At 34.2% G+C, this 18,375-nt stretch overlaps 2 protein-coding genes across 2 annotated transcripts in view; both read left to right on the top strand.

Moving 5' to 3' along the window:
- Positions 1-2,076: 2,076 nt before the first annotated feature.
- HELRODRAFT_86343 (hypothetical protein) lies at positions 2,077-2,364 on the top strand (the record flags this gene model as incomplete). The annotated part of the gene is made up of 1 exon (XM_009027791.1): positions 2,077-2,364. One exon carries the CDS (start codon positions 2,077-2,079, stop codon positions 2,362-2,364), a length of 288 nt encoding a protein of 95 aa, XP_009026039.1.
- Positions 2,365-8,325: 5,961 nt separating this feature from the next.
- The window catches only part of HELRODRAFT_193493 (hypothetical protein), a gene marked incomplete at both ends in the record, with an annotated part of 16,019 nt that continues 5,969 nt past the window's right edge, over positions 8,326-18,375 (top strand). The window contains 9 exons of the mRNA XM_009027888.1: positions 8,326-8,535; positions 10,650-10,825; positions 11,518-11,571; positions 12,274-12,364; positions 12,832-12,900; positions 13,748-13,825; positions 14,089-14,222; positions 17,063-17,150; positions 17,900-17,996. Of these exons, the coding sequence (XP_009026136.1) occupies positions 8,326-8,535; positions 10,650-10,825; positions 11,518-11,571; positions 12,274-12,364; positions 12,832-12,900; positions 13,748-13,825; positions 14,089-14,222; positions 17,063-17,150; positions 17,900-17,996 (997 nt within the window). The remainder of the gene's footprint in view (positions 8,536-10,649; positions 10,826-11,517; positions 11,572-12,273; positions 12,365-12,831; positions 12,901-13,747; positions 13,826-14,088; positions 14,223-17,062; positions 17,151-17,899; positions 17,997-18,375) is intronic.

Below are 18,375 nucleotides of genomic sequence, written 5' to 3'. Positions count from 1 at the left end.
AAACAACAATAATAATAAGAAAATAAATTAAAGAAAATAAAATAAAATAAATTGACAATAAAATGAAGTAATGGCATAAAAACGCAAATTAATAGTCTAGACGATGACTTAGTGAGTTAAATTGTAATAACTGTAATAATTGTAATAAAATTAACATTGTCTGCAAGATTTTGCGATCACAAATTTCAGATTTGTGTCTGGCATTAAAACATTTAAAGGTTGTTAATTTTTTCTATAGGATTATCGCTCTAATGAAGTTTTTCAGCAATGATTGAGAAAGCCAAAATATAAGCAATTGAACTGAAAATATTTGAAAGATTCGATGAAGAGAAATTCACGTGTGTGCGCAAAAAACCGACAATTTTCACAGGGCGGCAATGATGAACCGATAGTATCACCTGAATAAAAGTTCAGAGTATCTTTTTTACAACCAGATATTCTTTCTTTCTTTCTTTTTTTTTCTTTCTTGAACCTTATCCTTTCAGGACATTGGCGACCATCGACCTCCCCCAAACCCTATCTTTAACACTTTGTAGTAGTTGAAATGTGATGATATTCAACAAGTAACACAAGGACTTCACGAATGTTATTTGTTGTTTGATAGCGATCTCTTTTCCTTGCAATTTCTCTACTTTTCCAGTAGTTGTTAGATTTTCCATTTTTTCCTTCCGCATGATCTGATCAAAAAACTTTATCTGTAGTAATTTCCTCTTTTCATAACCGGACTGTTTTAATACATCCTCATTCGAAGTATGCTGAGGTCAAAATAATTTCCATAATTCTTTTCGAAAACCAAATCTCAGCAGCATTAATCTTATTTTTATTTTTTTAGAAATTGTTCAGAACTTAGAGCCGTTAGTTAGTACAGAAAAAATTAAACACCCTAACAGTTTTAATTTGTTGATATTCTGATTTTACTTATGGTGAGGATGTTTTTCATTTTAGAATATGCATCTTTCACCATAGCTTTTCGTTTTTTATATCCATATCACATTTACAACCTGAGGTAATCAGACTTCTGAGATAATTGAAGCTGTTGACTTGTTTCAACTGTTCACCATTAATGATTATGGAGCAGATAGGAGCGGTTTTGCTTTTACTGATAATCATCCACTCTTTTTTGTTGATGTTAATTTGCAAGTTTTTTTTCACTTTCAAAAACCAGATTGGAAACAATTGTTTGCAGTTTTTCCATTGAATCTGCTATAAGAGATGTATCATCAGCATATCTTACATTGTTAATATTCACGCATCCAATGGATATTTCTTATGATGATCTCATTATAGAAATTGTACAGGCCTGGAGAAAATACTTAGCCTTGCCTAAAATTTTTTTATTTCGACAAAACTAGTCATTTCGTTATCAGCTTTCATCGCTGCTCTTTGGTCCCAATAAAGGTTTTTGATAATTTGTGTTTTTTCCATCAATGTCCAAATTTTTTAATATTCTATAAGTTTCAAGTGTTTCACGCTATCAAAAGCTTTGGAGTAATTGGCAAAACATATAAACAAGTCTTTCTTAAATATCAATTCCTCGTCCTCGATTATTCGTGTAGCATAAAGATAGCGTTTCTTGTCCCACAATTTTCGACAATGAATTTAATATGTAGTCTCATCATTAGAATTCTCAAGAAAAGTTCGGTTGCATTAGGTTTTTAGGCAATGCAATAAATACTAACTTGGGGAGATCTTTAAAAATTTTGCCGTTGTTATATATTACGCTCAAAATTTTTGTTTCTTTTTCAATGCCAAAATGCCAAATTCAAGGCATTAACTTCATATGGTTGGCTTTTTTTTTAAATTAGCTGACTTCCCATGTATTTTATTGTTGCTCATTTGTTTGGACACAACGTGTATGCCGATTTCCAAAACAACCACTTAACCTACGTATCTGCTATTTCTTAATTGTTCCTGAGTGATCCAATAATAATTTTTAATTTTTTCTCCAAAATTTCTGTTATGACTTTTTAAAAATTAATGTAAATAACATTTTAAAGCAGTTGACAAATTATGGTAAACTATCGATCTGGTCACAGCGGAGAAAACAGAGCAAGCGAGAACGATCCTCAGCCGAAGATGCCTGTCAAACGATCCGGATATAGACACAGAAAATGGGTAAGACTGATTACCGTTCTTGCATATATTTTGGCCGTTTCTATGGCGGCCATTATTTTAGCCATCTATTACATCTTTGTTTGGGACCCGAATCCAAATATTGACCAGCAAACTGTCATGATGCAACAACAACGAAGACAATCGCAATACACGTCGCCCTCAACTCAAGTATTGAGGAAAGACATGACTCCGTCTGCTGCTTCTTATGTGAATGATTCATTGATAACTTCTACTACCAATCCATCTTAATTATGTTTTCATTGTTAGAATAAATAACAGAATGCATGTGTTGTCATTGATTAATTTGAGGTAAAATTTCAAAATGTGTCGGCAAACCCTGATTTTTATTTCTGTTTTACCTTATTAAATCGGTCATTTTTGTTAGATTAATTGGTTAGGGTCAAATTTAGTCTTTAATAGTCTAAGCTGATAATGTTATCTATATTAAATCAGAAGATATTTTGAAATTTTAACTATAACAACAAATGAACAAACATGATTAAAAAACAAGTCTTAGGTTGTTAAATTGTGGTTCATTACACATTATATTATTGTACAGTAAAAAGTTGCTGGCATATTTTGTAATTTTATCAGGTTTTAACAGCAATTACATCCTCAAATTATAGACTAAATTTTTGACAATTTGTAATTTATCAGTTGGTGGAATGTTGCCAACTTTCGTATTTAAAGTTAATGAATTTTCTACATGTCATTATTTGATATATCATTTAAATTTTTGATTACAGAGTGAATTTTTAGTTTAGAACATTTTATATGCTTTCATTTACGCCATTTTTATTAATTACCGTTTTTATCAATAATCTGATTTAATTATTCTAGTTTAGAGTTTTATTAAATGTGAGTTAATGTATATGCACTATTTAAATTTGTATAATTGGCTTACTTCAGTTACTATGTTAACTTTTGAGCAATAAAAAAATAAGTGTTCATATATTATATGTTTTTCAATTTATTTTTATCGTCAATTCATTGAACTCTGTTATATGCTAATTATTTTGTTTTTATTTAAGTTAACCATACTGAGTTGCATTAGTTTTCTATCATGTGTGTTGATGATCTCATAATTTTGTTTGTTTCAATTGGCCAATTGCACTCATTTTAATTTATTTACTATCTGATATGATGTCTACAAATTTTTGTGTGAGGAATCATTCATCAGATTGTATACAAGTTCTCAATTCAGTACACATTAGTTTTGTGTTTAGTATTCCTCAGGGCTTCCTGTTTTATTTTAATCAAATTTTTTATTTGTTCATAAGTTGTTTGTTAAAATGAATAAATATTTATATGTATGTATGATACATAATTATATTGTACTTAAGTACTTGTGCGTGTATACAGAAAAGAATGTTGGTGCTTAGTAAGCGTTTTGAACCATTGTTAAGCAAACCAGGGTGTACCACTACATATATTATGATAATTTTTTGGTGGTCAAATCTTTGGTTGTAGGGTGGACTCCAATATATTCCATGATTGTAGTTAGCACAGGTCAACATAAAATCATCTTGAATGTGTGGGGATATATGTACGTTTGTCTACTAAATTTTCCTGTGTATATATAAACGTGCAAAAACTTCTACACACACCAACGTATATATATATATATATATATATATATATATATATATATTATAAATGAAACATGCTTCTCTCACAGATTTTTTTACTTTCCGTTTTTAAGAATGTAATTGTTTGAAAAAGCAGCCAACGTTTCGAGAAAAATATTAAAACCACACATGAACAAATTTGACTGATATTGATTGAGTAAAAATTCAGGAAAAATAGGGCTCGTGTGGGCATGGTATTAATTATTTTAGCAGCTTATTATTCACTCTTGTAGTTCTTTATGGGTTGAAACTGGTTAAAATTTTTATGTGGAAACAATTGTCTCAAATCGTTAGATAGGAAATTGTTTGAGAAAGTTTGAGTTTATTTTGCGGTATCTATGGCTGGCAAGTCATAATGAAATGTGAAGGCTTAGTTCGATGAAATCGAGCAGAGCCGAATTGCATTCACGTGCATGCATGGGGGATTTGAAATTTTTGGATTCTAATAAATAATTGTGGTAGTCAATTTCAGCTGGGTTCGTGTTTAACTCGCATCATTATTGATTGCTGAAACACGATTGCTTTAAAATTATTAGATTTTGCATGATTTGACAATTTTCAGTAATTATTTCATTAAATTTTTTACAGCACTTTCACGTCTGCATCGAACTAGTCACTCAAATTGCAATGCTTTAGCTAGATAATTATATGTATATATATTTTTGACAGTTAAGTGTTGAACATTGACATTGATTCATCTTTCGTGTAAACGATTTTCGTTACAATTTGATCATGATATTTCAAATTCAAGCTGCGGTTTTGTGTTGTCATTTTCAAGCCTATACAACATTTTTTAATGTTTCAATTCAACCATAGATATAGATTTAGTTAAATCGACTACGTCAAATTAAGTCAAATCGATTACACGTACACTGAAACAGCTTAAACAATTCAACTTTTCTGATATATAAATTCAATTATAACCTCAACTAATAGAAGTTAAGGTAATAATTGAATCATTTCAAGAAATCGTTGCGTAGATTATTAGAAATGGTTTCTTTGTCTGCGTTTATGATCTTTGTAGCAATTTTACCCCATTCACCTCACTTCAATTTCCCCTTTCACATGCAACTATCTTTGCGGCATAACTGACTGGAACGTGTTAATTTAGATATATTACAATTTCATGAACTAACCCCTACAAGTTAACTCATTTACCTTAATTAAATTTTTACTTTCGAATGCGTTCTTTCATCCTCGTTTTCTTGGTGTCCATACTCTACATTTTTTTGTTGCTTTGCTAATTAGCCTTTTTTCTTGCATCATTATAATTGACTGCAGACTTTCTGGTATCACTTCTTGTACTTTAATTAATTAAGATAATGTTAATTATTTTTTTGTTTTATTCTCAGAGGCATCACTAGCACCTTGAGCCCTGTGCGGTTACGAATATTCAAACCGCGAAGAAAAAAACCGCAACGTCCGCTGCCACTTCCCCACCTACACTAAATTAGTTACATTTTGTTATTATTTATATACATATAAATTATAAGTGTAATCCATATAACTAGAATAAATACAATAATTTCGATGACGCCTATATGAGGCGTTTCTTCTTTAATATATTATATATATACTCAACTCATCTTTGCAAGATTTTCTGTTCGTAAAAAATGACTGAAAGATTTCATCCTGTCGTAAAAAAATGTTATTATATTTCTTTTGAATTTCTTAAAATACAAAAGTCAAATTTATTTGAAATTTAATTTAGTCAAGCAAGATATTTTACTTCCTTTATTTCCACACTGAGTTTTTGTTTTTTACTGGGGGCTGCTGCTGATCTTTTTTCTTCGGTTCCTTAATTAATCTGTTATCCGGAATTTTGCACATGTTCTTTAACTCCCTGACCTTTCGTATATACTTTTCTGTTTTCAAAACTTTCTTATAACTGATTACCACGCCTGAAATAAAGAGAGGGCAAATTTACTCGGTCCATGTTGTGCGGCATGAAACTGGTATGTTAATGCGAAAAATAAAAATAAAAAATAATAATTGTTTTCATACAAATCCAAATAAAGTTTATTAGTTAATTTATATTAAAATAATAATTGGTCAATAATATAAACCCACAATACAACAGCTGTTATTGCTACAGTTGGAGAAAAATTTATTGTGTCCAATGTGCCATAATAAACACGATACTACACAATATCATTGCAACCACCATTACTACTTGTCCTTCAGCCAAACTACCACCATAAACATTTTACAAAAAAAAACATCAAATTAAGATATACAGGTAGATTAAGAAATTAAAATTGTGTGGTAGACCATAAAATATTATTATTAACGAAACAATGGATATCTACGTGGCTTAATTATTGCCAAGTTATCAACCACTTCCCAATGATATTTGTAGGATCTTCAGTGAGACATGAAAGTTCGTCACCACAGGAACTCTTTAAATAATTTTTCATTCAACCAAGAGTTGAGAACATCCGTTCAGTGAAAACTATGGTCACAGGAATTGTTAAAACAATGTTAATTAATTTTAATCATTTGGGGATGTTGACTAGACGTCATGAAATGCGTTGATGTTTTAATGTATATTTGGTTGACAGTGTTAGACTGTTTCGATTTGGGGCTCAAAAAGTGTGGGTGTCAATTCCTGTTGCCTGGGGGTTTCTCAGTGAGAGAAAAATAAGTTTTTCATTGAGAAAAGTTTTTTTTACAACGTGGGTTAAAAGCTAAAGTAGCTCTAAGTGCATCCATATTTTTAATAAAATGCTTGTCACATGTGTTGCGGTTGCGTTTGATGATGAGAACACCGAACCGGAAGAGCAGTGAGCGGGAAAAGAAAAGAATAGTATTCGTTTGGATAGGCTGGACACGTGTTTCGTCCCTACCGGGGACTCATCATCAGCCCGAATACCTATCTATTAGTTATCGCAGTTTCTTATAAAGCCCGCACAAATCAACTCCTTATTTCGTGGGGTTTTTATTTATTAGTCTTTTTAATCGCTAGGATTTTCAATCCGACACATTTTACAAAAAACCTGTCAGCTTTCTATAGTTGGATGCATACTGATGAGAACACAGAATTGAATACAACTTTGACTTACCAGATGCAATAAGTGAATTTTTTTATTCAGCTGCTAGGCCTATTTTGTTGCATAATTTGTAATAATAATTATATTAATAATTAATAATAATCCTATTTGTCCGCCTACTCAAAAATTTTTTCCATGATTCATCAAAACGAAGTTCGTCAGATCAGTTTTGCACGCTGTATTTTAGTCCACTTGCTGCCAAATAATCAATGCTGCTATCTTTGAGTTTTTTCTCTCGAACGAACAGTAAGTTGACGGAGCTGTATCCATGCTGATCAAAATAGAGCAAAACTTCCAGCGTCGAATGTTTATATACTTACAAGTAAACCTTTTGCTTCTGAAGCTGCTGCATTATCATTCTGATTTTCACTCACTTGATGAGTTTGTAATTAATCTTGTAAGCGGTATTTGTCTAAAAAGCGTTTTCTAATCTCCTAACTTCTAACACAGGCACTAACCAACCCACAACTTAAAATTATTCATTATTTCATAAAAATATTTAATTTGCTATACTTTTTATTTTTCCAAAAAGTTTTTAACTGAATGTTTGCTAGCTTTTTTCAAGTATGTATTTTTTAATATTTTCAAACAACTGGACCTCAATCAAAGACTTTAGAAGTCACAAGTTTCTTGCGTGATGGCTTAATTGCTAAGATTATCTTACCTGATTCTAAAACTCTTGATGTCTCTCATAAGTTTCGTAGTCTAGGTTTTATCTTTGATTCTACAATGTCTCTCTCTTCTCAGATTAATAGTGTTGCTAGAAGCTCTTACTTTCATCTACGTAGAATAAATAAACTTTTGCCTTTTCTTTACTCTTCTCCTTCTTGTTACTTCGTTAGTCTTATCTAGGATTTATTATTGTAACTCGCTCTACTATGGTCTTCCTGACTCTATACTCTATCCTTTAAGTAAAGCTTTTAACTCTGCTGCTCGTCTAGTTGCTCGTGCCCCTTTCTTTTCTCATATATCTCCATATCTTGTTCTCTTGCACTGGCTACCTATAAAATATAGAATAATTTTTAAAATTTGCACGTTCATGTATAAGTCTCAATCTAAATTATTTCCTAAGTATTTATCAGATATATTAATTGAACCTAAACGCCCCGGTTTACGATCGTCTTCTTCTTCTTGCTTTTTCTTAACTCCTGTTAAACACTTTTTGCCAAATATGCTTTTGCTTTTTCTGGTCCTTTTCTCTGGAACTCTCTACCTACTTCTCTGATTACTTCTCCATCACTTGCGAAGTTCAGAGCGGATCACAAGACCCATCTGTTTTCAAAATTCATTGAGAAGCGCTGTTGAACATCGCGGAAATAGCGCTATATAAGCTAATTGATTGATTGAATTGATTGATTGAAGATCTCCACAACTTGGTCTTCCATAATCTCTACATTAAACTAAATACTGGATACACTGGACTTACGTACATCTCACTTGAGAACAACACAGCAGTCTTGTAACTAACTAACATTTGAAAGGACATTCTGATTGTTCATTGATGTTCACTTCTCACAAATTACCAAAAGACGATGTCTGAAAATAATTGGAAGCGATGTTTGGAGTGGATCATGCGATGTGACATTTTGGAGAGTGACCACAAACTCAGCAAATCTAACGTTGAGTTGGTAGACTTCGCCCAAGCCCTCCGTGATGGGGTGATAATCTGTCAGCTGCTGAATACTTTGGTGCCTGGCGTCCTCGAACAACGCGAGTTCAGTCAGAGACCTCAGATGTCGCAGGTTCCTTCTTGTTCTCTTCTGTTATTCATTCTTAGACTTAACTATTAACTTTTATGAGAGAATTATTAATTCATCTAGTCTTGATTTTCGGCCCTTGATGATGGTGTGATGTTATATTAGGGGTTGGTAAGTTAACATTAAGGTCGCCTGCTTCTGTGACGCAGTGACCAGGTTCAAATACAACAAAAAGATTCCTGCCTGTTCTAAGCTTTGTGTGTGATGCATAGTTTTTGCACGTATAATATTTATAATATAATATCTTCTGTCTATGCGTTTTTGATTCCTCCGTCTGACTGAACTGAACCAAGCAGTAATTTTAATTGTAATAGACCTAAGTAAAGTTTTAACCTTTTTTAATTTATTTTTTAATTTTAAAACTACTTAAAATTGTTTAGTTATTTATATAAATTAATAGATAACTAATCAATAACTTCAGCACTAATGATTAATTAAATTAATTGTTGTGATAAATATTAGTAAAGTTGTTTTAGTTTATTTAGTAGAGTGTGTCATTTAGTTCCATCATTTATTTAATCAACTTCATTGGTAAATTAATTTAGTTAATTTTGGTTAAGTTTAAAAATTAAAAATTAAAAAAAATGATGTACTTAAAAGTTCAATTTTTTTCAAATAATAATTATTATTATAATATTATAAAATTAATAATAATGATGATGATGATGATTGTTATAATTGTTATTACTTTTGCTATTATTATTATCCACTCCACTACTGAGTGGCATTCTTCAGAAGGCATCAGCTAATAATTAATTACATCACAACTTGAAAATATATCTACCTCCTTCCTGTCCTTAAAATCTCAACCATGTTTTTTTTAGATCCTTTGTAATGGTTCTTTCCCCGGCTCAACACTAAAAATTTCAAATCTTTTTTATATTTGGTAACAAGTTTTTATTAGTTGAAAATGCAAAAACAAATAAAATTTGTTTGAGCAACGATGTTCTTAGTTCACTTTAGTCGAGCGGATAGCTTATGAGCCATCCGCCGTAGGAGTTTGTTGTTGTATGAACCGTCACTTCACTAATTGCTGAACGACATGAGTTAGCTTGTTGTATGTCGAATGCCCAACGTGCCACCAACGTTTAGTTACCACCTTTCTTACCTTTATTATTAATATCGACATACCAACCGACCGCTGACTACGACTGTCTTCAAACGTAAACTCCGTTGTTATTCCAAAGTACAAACAGTTACATTTCCCCACCACCAATTTACCACATTAAGGTTAATATCTCTGAATGCGGTCTCCATAATGTTTCTTTCTGTCTCCTTGTGCTGACCTAAACATGTATCGCTTTGTGCCTTACCTCGAACCCATCCATCCTTTATGACTGATTACTTTATTGCTACAACACAACTCAACTTATAAATTGTTATAAATCATCACAATCATCTTCACAACCATTAGAAGCATTAAATATTATGCCCTCACCATGATTGTCATTATTAACCATATTCATCATCTTAGTATAGTCATTTTAGTTTTTTAAATCTATTCATGACAGAATTTTAAAAGCTAAAGCAAACTCAGATGCACCTATGGTTTATTGATTTTTCAGTGCTGACCTTCTTTCATTCTTTCCTTCATTTATTTGTTCATTACAAACTTACATAGTTATCAGTTAGGTAATTCATTTATTTAATTAATTTATTTATTTATTCATTCATTCATTCATTCATTCATTCATTCATTCATTCATTCCATTCATGTCCCTGAAAAACTTTTTCCATTGGTCTTTTCATGTTTTTTTGTATTCTAATCTGATCCTAATAAATTTGCCTCCATCAACTCATTCCCCATCTTGCTGCTGTTTAGAATACATTTCCTGAGAATTGCATGTTTGAATATTTACAATGCATCAATAACTCGCATGCAACTTCCATTACCCCCGTTCCTCGTGGGAGTTGATCAACCACTGCTTCGTCATTCTTTCTCATTCACGTTCAGTTTCAAACCAGTCTGCATCTTCTTTTTTGAATTATGCTGAATTGTCAAATGTGACAGGAGGCTAATGAGGTCCATTGAACACTCACAACGACCGAACAGTAAAAGTATTAAATTTTTTTTTTTTTTTTTTGCTTCATTTGTACAGTTCCTGTGCTCGAAGAACATCAAAGTGTTCCTGCTGAAGTGCAGGGAGGTCTTCCAACTGCCGCTGGACTGTCTCTTCCAGGTGGCCGATCTCCTCGACATGAAGGACTTTTCCAGGGTCATCAACACCCTCTCCATCCTCTCCAACTCGCGTCTCGCCGTCGAGAGTGGCATCAAGTCAGTTGGTGGTGGGGGTGGTGGTGATGATGGTAGTTGTGATGATGGTGATGGTGATGATGATGGTGATGATGATGGCGATGAGAGTGATGATGAATGGTGAGATGATAATAGCTAATTACCATCGTTGTCGTAATAGATGTTAGTGTTGGCATGCTGGAGGTTAAAAATGGTGATGAAAGTGATGTGGTCCAGTGGTTTAAGGGATAACATTTTAAAATGTTTTGATTCAACAACTGCTCACTATTATCATGATCATCAGCTTAACTGTGTAACCATCATCATTATCATCCCATTCATATAACCATTATCATCACCACCACCGTATAACCACCATCATCATTACCAATGATACCAATGCTATCCTATCATAATCATCGTTTGATCATTGCATTCATCTAACCATCATTATCTCTGTCACCACATAGCCATCATCATCGTCAATCATCCCTATCATCACCATCATTATCATCATCATCACCACCGCCACATAACCATCATCATCACCACCTCATCACCATCATCATCACCACCACCATCATTATATAATCACTATCAACATCATCATCATTACTACCACCACCACATAACAACCACCACTATCACCACCACCGCCACCATTACCATCATTATCATCATTATCATCATTATCATATAACCACTACCATCACCACCACCACCACCATCAACAGAGGATTCAACACAGAGAGTGATCAAGACTATGGGACGTTGAAGGGGTTTGCCAAGTAAGCACCGAGGTTGATTGTTGTGATTATGATGATGATGGTGGTGATGATGGTGGTGATAATAGTGATGATGGGGGTAGTGATGATAGTGGTGATGATGATGATGATGATGGTGGTCGTCATTTAAATTATGACAATTATTGTTGATGTTAAGGATTCTGTAATTTTTTGTGGCATCAAGTTATGCAAATTTTTTTTTATGCAAGTGGTGTTTGAGATGTTTTAATGAGGCGTGTATGTGCGTGCGTACGTGCGTGTGTGTGCGTGTGTGTGTGTGTTTGTGTTGCATAGTTGCTTAATTGTTTAATTTAATTTGTCAGCACTGAGCATGTGTTTGTGTGTTTATCTGTTTATGTGAGTGTTTTTTTGTTTATACTTGTGTGTTTGTGTGTGTGTGTGTGTCTGTGTGTTTGCTTGTGTCTGTTTGTTTATTGTTTGTGCGTGTATATTTGTATGTGTTTGGATGTTCAATTACTAAAATAGGAAATGTTTGTGTGTGACTGGGCTGCAGATCGATTGATTGAAGAATGGTGATTAGGTGAATGAGTGAATAGAAAGTGGGCGTGCAAATGATTGAATGAATGACTGACTGAATGAATGAATGAGTGAATGAATGAATGAGTGAATGAACGACTGAATGAGTATATGAATGAATCAGAGAAATAAAGTAAATGAATGAAATGATATTAATGATGACGGCAGTTTAAGGATAGAAGATGATGGTCCGTACACAAAATATGATGACAAAATATATCAGGATCTCATATCCATACGTAGGCAGGAGTCAATGATGGTTGGTTGGTGGGTTGTTCGATGGATTGGTTGGTTGGTGGGTGGGTTGGTTGGTGGGTTGTTCGATGGATTGGTTGGTTGGTGGGTGGGTTGGTTGGTGGGTTGTTCGATGGATTGGTTAGTTGGTGGGTTGGTTGGTGGGTGGGTTGGTTGGTGGGTTGTTCGATGGATTGGTTGGTGGGTTGGTGGGTTGGTTGGTTGGCTGGTTGGTTGGCTGGTTGGTTGGCTGGTTGGTTGGTTGGCTGGTTGGTTGGTTGGCTGGTTGGTTAGTTGGCTGGCTGGCTGGTTGGTTGATTGGTTAGTTAACTGGTTGGTTAGTAGGTTAACTATATTACTATTAACCGATGGTTAATGAAATGAGTAAATGAAAGAAGGAATGATTGAATGAATAAGTGTATTAAATGAATAATGATTGAATGAATAAATGAATAATTGAATGAATGATGGAGAAAACACAACTCTAAACAGGATCAAACGATGAAAGTGTCAAAAATGACAAAAAGAGAGTACTGCATCAAAGAGTTGGTGGAGACTGAAGTGAAGTACATTGCTGTCTTGAATGGAATCATCGAGGTTGGTAAGCTGGTTGGTTGGCTGGTTGATTGGTTAGTTGGTTGGTCAGTTTGTTGGTTGGCTAGCTGGTCAGTCACTTTGTTGGTTGATTGGTTTGTTGGTCGGTCAGTTTGTTGATTGGTTGGTTGGATGGTTGGTTGGCTGGTTAGTTAGTTGTTTGTTGTTTGGTTGGTCGGTCAGTTTTTTGGTTGGTCGGTCAGTTTGTTGATTGGTTGGATGGTTGGTTGGTTAGTTAGTTAGTTGTTTGTTGGATGGTTGGTCAGTCAATTTGTTGGTTGGTTGGTTGGTTGGTTGATTGGTTGGTTGGTCAGTCAGTTTGTTGGCTGGTTGGTTGTTCGGTCAGTTTGTTGGTAGGTTGGTTGTTCGGTCAGTTTGTTGGTAGGTTGGTCGGTCGGTCAGTTTGTTGGTTGATTGGTTGGTTGGTTGGTGGGTCAGTTTACTGATTGGTTGTCTTGTTGATTGGTATGGTTAGTTGTTTGTTGGTTGGTTGGTTGATCAGTCACTTAGTTTGTTGGCTGGTTGGTTGGTTGGTCGGTCAGTTTGTTGGTTGGTTGGTTGGCTGGTTGGTGTTAGTTAGTTGTTGGTTGGTTGGTTGGTTGGTTGGTTGGTTGGTTGGTTGGTCGGTCTGTTGGTTAGTAGGTCGGTCAGTTTGTTGGCTGGTTGGTCAGTCAGTTTTTTTGGTTGGCTGGCTGGTTGGTTAGTTGTTTGTTGGTTTGGTTTATTTATAATGTATAATTTCTGGTTGGTTGGTTGATTGGTTATTTGTCTGGTTGGTTGGTTGATTGTACATCATCACTCATCACCCGCACAGCAATTCCAGAAGAAGCTGGTTGGCAAGCTTGATCCGAAAGACAATGCGGCACTCTTCAAAGGGATCGAGGTGGTCGAAGTTCCTAGTTAAAATTTCTTTTATCAACGCAAATTTCAGCCTCCACTAACCATCGAGACAAATTTATTTCAATATCAGAACTGCTTATTTGCAGAAATTTCTCGATTTAAACCTTGAATATAATCCGTAGAGTTCATCATTACCATCATCATCTTCACCATCGTCATCCGCATCATTAGCCTCTTCACCACCAACGATATAATCATAACCACGACTGCGACTACCATCATCTCCATCATCATCATCACCATCATCATCATCAGGACCTCCGACCGGTCCACACGGGCTTTCACAGCGACCTCTCGAAAGCGTGCCACAGCAGGTACGGCAGCAGCAGGACATCCGGTCACATGACCATCCCAGACTGCTTCATCAAGTGGAAGGAACAGTTTCTCAGGTTCGTCATCCGAATTGTTATTGATATTTTCATTATTCTGGTTGTTGTTGTTATTGTTATTGCTGTAGTTTTTATTATTATTATTTTCGTTGTTGTTAAACATATTATATATGTTGGAAAGATACTCGCCTTGATCCACCACTCTTGTTATAACTTACTTCATTCCTCTGTTTCGACCGCCAGTTAAATGTTGCGCCACAGTGCGTGTTGTACGATGTTTTAAAGTTACCTGATGTTACAAGACGGGGCAGTGTGGTTGATAATGTCTGCACCTAATATGAAGTGAAAAGTTCTGTTCTGTTTGTTCTCTTTCAGAAAATTTTAATTGGCAGCGGTTCTGATCACATACTTGAATACACATTTGAATATGAATACATAACATACACATACATACGTCTGTGCGTATTTTTATTGTTTTATGCACACTCACATTACATTGCAGTAAGTTTCATAAATGTTTGCGTTAGAAATAAAAAAGACACTAATACTAAAATTCACCAATCATATTTGTTAACATTAAGGAGCAGTAATGTCTCAAACAGATCATCAGATAAACGATTACGCTGTTTAGTTAGAATAAGAGCACCTGAACTAAATATAGACGTTCAACTGGGGCACTTGAGGGGCAATGCTGTTTTTATATCTGATTAAAAGTTACTTAATTTTAAATGTTGGTCTAAAATTTTTAAATCTTTATCTTTTCTGTTTAGATATTGTAAATGTTCTTGTGATTGTTCTGTGGAAATTTAATTCATCGTTGAAGTTGAAGAACGTTTCTGCTTTTTAAAACTGGTTTTGTTGTACACGATGTAAAAGTAGACATGGACTGTTCTAAAAGTTGCAGGCATTTCGTCCTGAGTTTTGAATTTTCTTTCCACCACATTTTAAAGCGAGGATGAGTCACCGAAGCTAGTAGAAATTCATTATCACCAAGATGAGTGCCTAAACTTTTGTCAATCCTCTGTAATAAGGCACCTTTTAAAGGAACTGTGTGCTTCAGATCCATTGGATTAAGCTTTTTCTTTAAAGTCGTCAATGTAGGCAAAACGTAGCCCGGTGAACAAGTCTTGTCTTTTTTAAGAATAACAAGACTTGCAGCTACTGGAGTCATTATTGATATAAATTTAAAAAAAATTACCTCAGAGTGGAACAGTGGGGGTAAGCCAAGAACCTTGCACGCCTCTGCCATTTTCTCTTCAAAGTTGTATATTAAGAGAGTTGTATAATGAATTCTATCTTGCTACACATGGTATAGAATCAATCAATCAATTAGTTTGTTAAGTGCTATTTTCGTAAGTGATGGAGAAGTAGTCAGAGAAGGAAGTAGAGAGTTCCAGAGAAAAGGGCCAAAAAGCAAGCGCAGATTTAGCAAAAGAGTGTTTAACACGAGTTAAGAAGAAGTGAGAACAAGAAGACGATCGTAAACCGGGCGTTTAGGTTCAATTAGTATATCTGATAAGTACTTAGAAAATAATTTAGATTGAGACTTATACATTAATATGCAAATTTTAAAAATTATTCTCTATTTTATAGACAGCCAGTGCAAGAGAAAAAAATATGGAGATATATGAGATAAGAAAGGGGCACGAACAACCAGACGAGCAGCATAGTTAAAAGCTTTACTTAAAGGATAGAGTGTAGAATCAGGAAGACCATAGTATAGCGAGTTACAATAATAAATCCTAGATAAGACTAACGAAGTAACAAGAAAAAGAGTAGGATCGTCAAGAAAAGGTAAAAGTTTTTTTATTCTACGTAAATGAAAGTAAGAACTTTTAGCAACACTATTAATCTGAGAAGAAAGAGACATACTAGAATCAAAGATAAAGCCAAGATTACAAAACTTGTGAGAAACATCAAGAGTTTTAGAATCAGGTAAGATAATAGGAGGAATAGTAGTAGAGTATATAGGTTTATTAAAACAAATTAATTCAAATTAAGAAGGATTAAGTTTAAGGCACACAGAGTCAGACCAAGCAATTATTGAAGAAAGGCATAGAGATAAATTATGAAGAACACTATTGACGTTTGGTGGAGGAAATGATGTATAAATATAAAAATCATCAGCATATAGTTGACTAGTAAAAAAAAATTATTACAGATTACGATTACAGAGATAAGAAGAAAACCAAGCTAGACAAGAATCAGTTATAGTAAAAGAATCATCTAGCAGCCTCAAGAGAATGGTATGATGTTAGGTGCTGCACTATTTATCTTGTCTTTAGCGCCGATATTCCTTCAGCATGGCTGTCAAGTGATCTAAACCAACATGTTTGCTGCATATCGAGCTTTTCTTTCAGCTTTTTTCTCATATTTTCGAAATTAATTTGCGTAAATTTTCAAGTAAATGCACTTTATTCATATTTGCACATTTCCATGAATTTTATTAATTTGTCATTCTTTCTTGTAGCTTCTTTCGGCAAAATTTTCTACATTTATTCATTTTTAAAGTTGTCAAACTCACTTTTTAAAATTTTGAGAGCAGACACAATGTGTGGAAATTACAAATGTTGCAAATTAATGACTCGTCGTTCCAAAAATTCGAATTATTTACTAGAAAATACATTCAGTCATCCAACCTTCCAATCATTCCATTGTCTAAACTTGATTCAATCAATCCATCGCTCAACTGTTGATCTAAAAACTTAATCTTAATGTTTCAATAACTTAGTTTTATGTTTTTATAATACGCCTTGTGTTATTCAGTTTCTGGTAGATTTAATTCATTTATTTTTTTTATCTACCTACCCACACTCACTCGCACACTTACACACACACACACACACACACACACACACACACACACACACACACACACACACACACAACCACTCACTCAGATACGGGGACTACTGCTCCAACTTGTTGAAAGTTCAGAGCCTGCTGGACAAGCTGCTCAGTCAGTCACCCACCAGAGAAGCCATAACTGTCAGTTGTAGTTGGTCACGGGATATAAATCGAGAGATGATGATGGTGGGGAAGATGATGGCGACGATCATGATGATTGTTGTGGCTGGCCATGATGACAGGCTTCACCTCAAATTCTTTATCGTCATCATCACTGCCATTATTTCCATTTTACACCACTATATTATTATCATTCGTCACAATCTTACACAATACACATCATCATCATCATAATTTCATCATCATCATAATCTTCCTCACATCGTCAAGTTTTTTTGCCCATCATCATGACTTGTGTTTTCTACTCATGTTCATCATAATCATCATCGTAATCATTGCAAACATTATTACAATCATCATCATTCATCTGCTTCTTCTTTATGTATCTTTTTCTTCATCATCGCCATCTTCATCATCACCATCATCGTCATCTTTACCATCACTTCATCGTCATCATCGTCGCGTCATCGTCATCTTAATCACTTCATCGTCAACTACATCGTCATCTTCACTCTCACTTCATCGTCATCTTCACTATCACTTCATCGTCATCATCTTCATCATCGTCATCATCGTCGCGTCATCGTCATCTTCATCGTCATCTTCTTAATCACTTCATCGTCAACTACATTGTCATCTTCACCATCACTTCATCGTCATCATCTTCATCGTCACTTCATCATCGTCGTCGTCGTCATCATCGTCACTTCACCATCACTCCATCTTCATCGTCGTCTTTATCGTCATCTTCATTATCACTTCATCGACAGTTGTGCCAAATGGAAGCTGAACACAACAAGTTTCTGCTGAGGGACTTGTTGGCAGTTCCCATGCAGAGAGTCCTCAAGTACCACATCCTACTCAAGGTGCTGCTCCCAACTGATTAACTGAAGGGTTGATTGATTGATTGATTGCTTGAATGATTGATTGATTGTATGATTGATTGATTAAATGAATAAATGATTGATTGATTGATTGATTGATTGATTGATTGATTGATTGATTGATTGATTGATTGATTGATTGATTGATTGATTGATTGATTGATTGATTGATTGATTGATTGATTGATTGTTTGATTGTTTGATCGATTGGTTGGTTGATTGATTGATTGATTGATAGATTGATTCATTTATTCATTCATTCATTCATTAGTTTGTTTGTTCTATCCACCTTTTGGTTTTGTTTATTCTTCATTAATTAATTCATTTATCCATACATTCATTTATTCATTCATTTATTTACT

The sequence above is a fragment of the Helobdella robusta genome (assembly GCF_000326865.2).
Source record: "Helobdella robusta unplaced genomic scaffold HELROscaffold_51, whole genome shotgun sequence".
NCBI classification, from domain to species: Eukaryota; Metazoa; Annelida; class Clitellata; order Rhynchobdellida; family Glossiphoniidae; genus Helobdella; species Helobdella robusta.
Note: the sequence above shows the minus strand (reverse complement) of the source record. Positions and strands in the feature narration are given on the sequence as shown.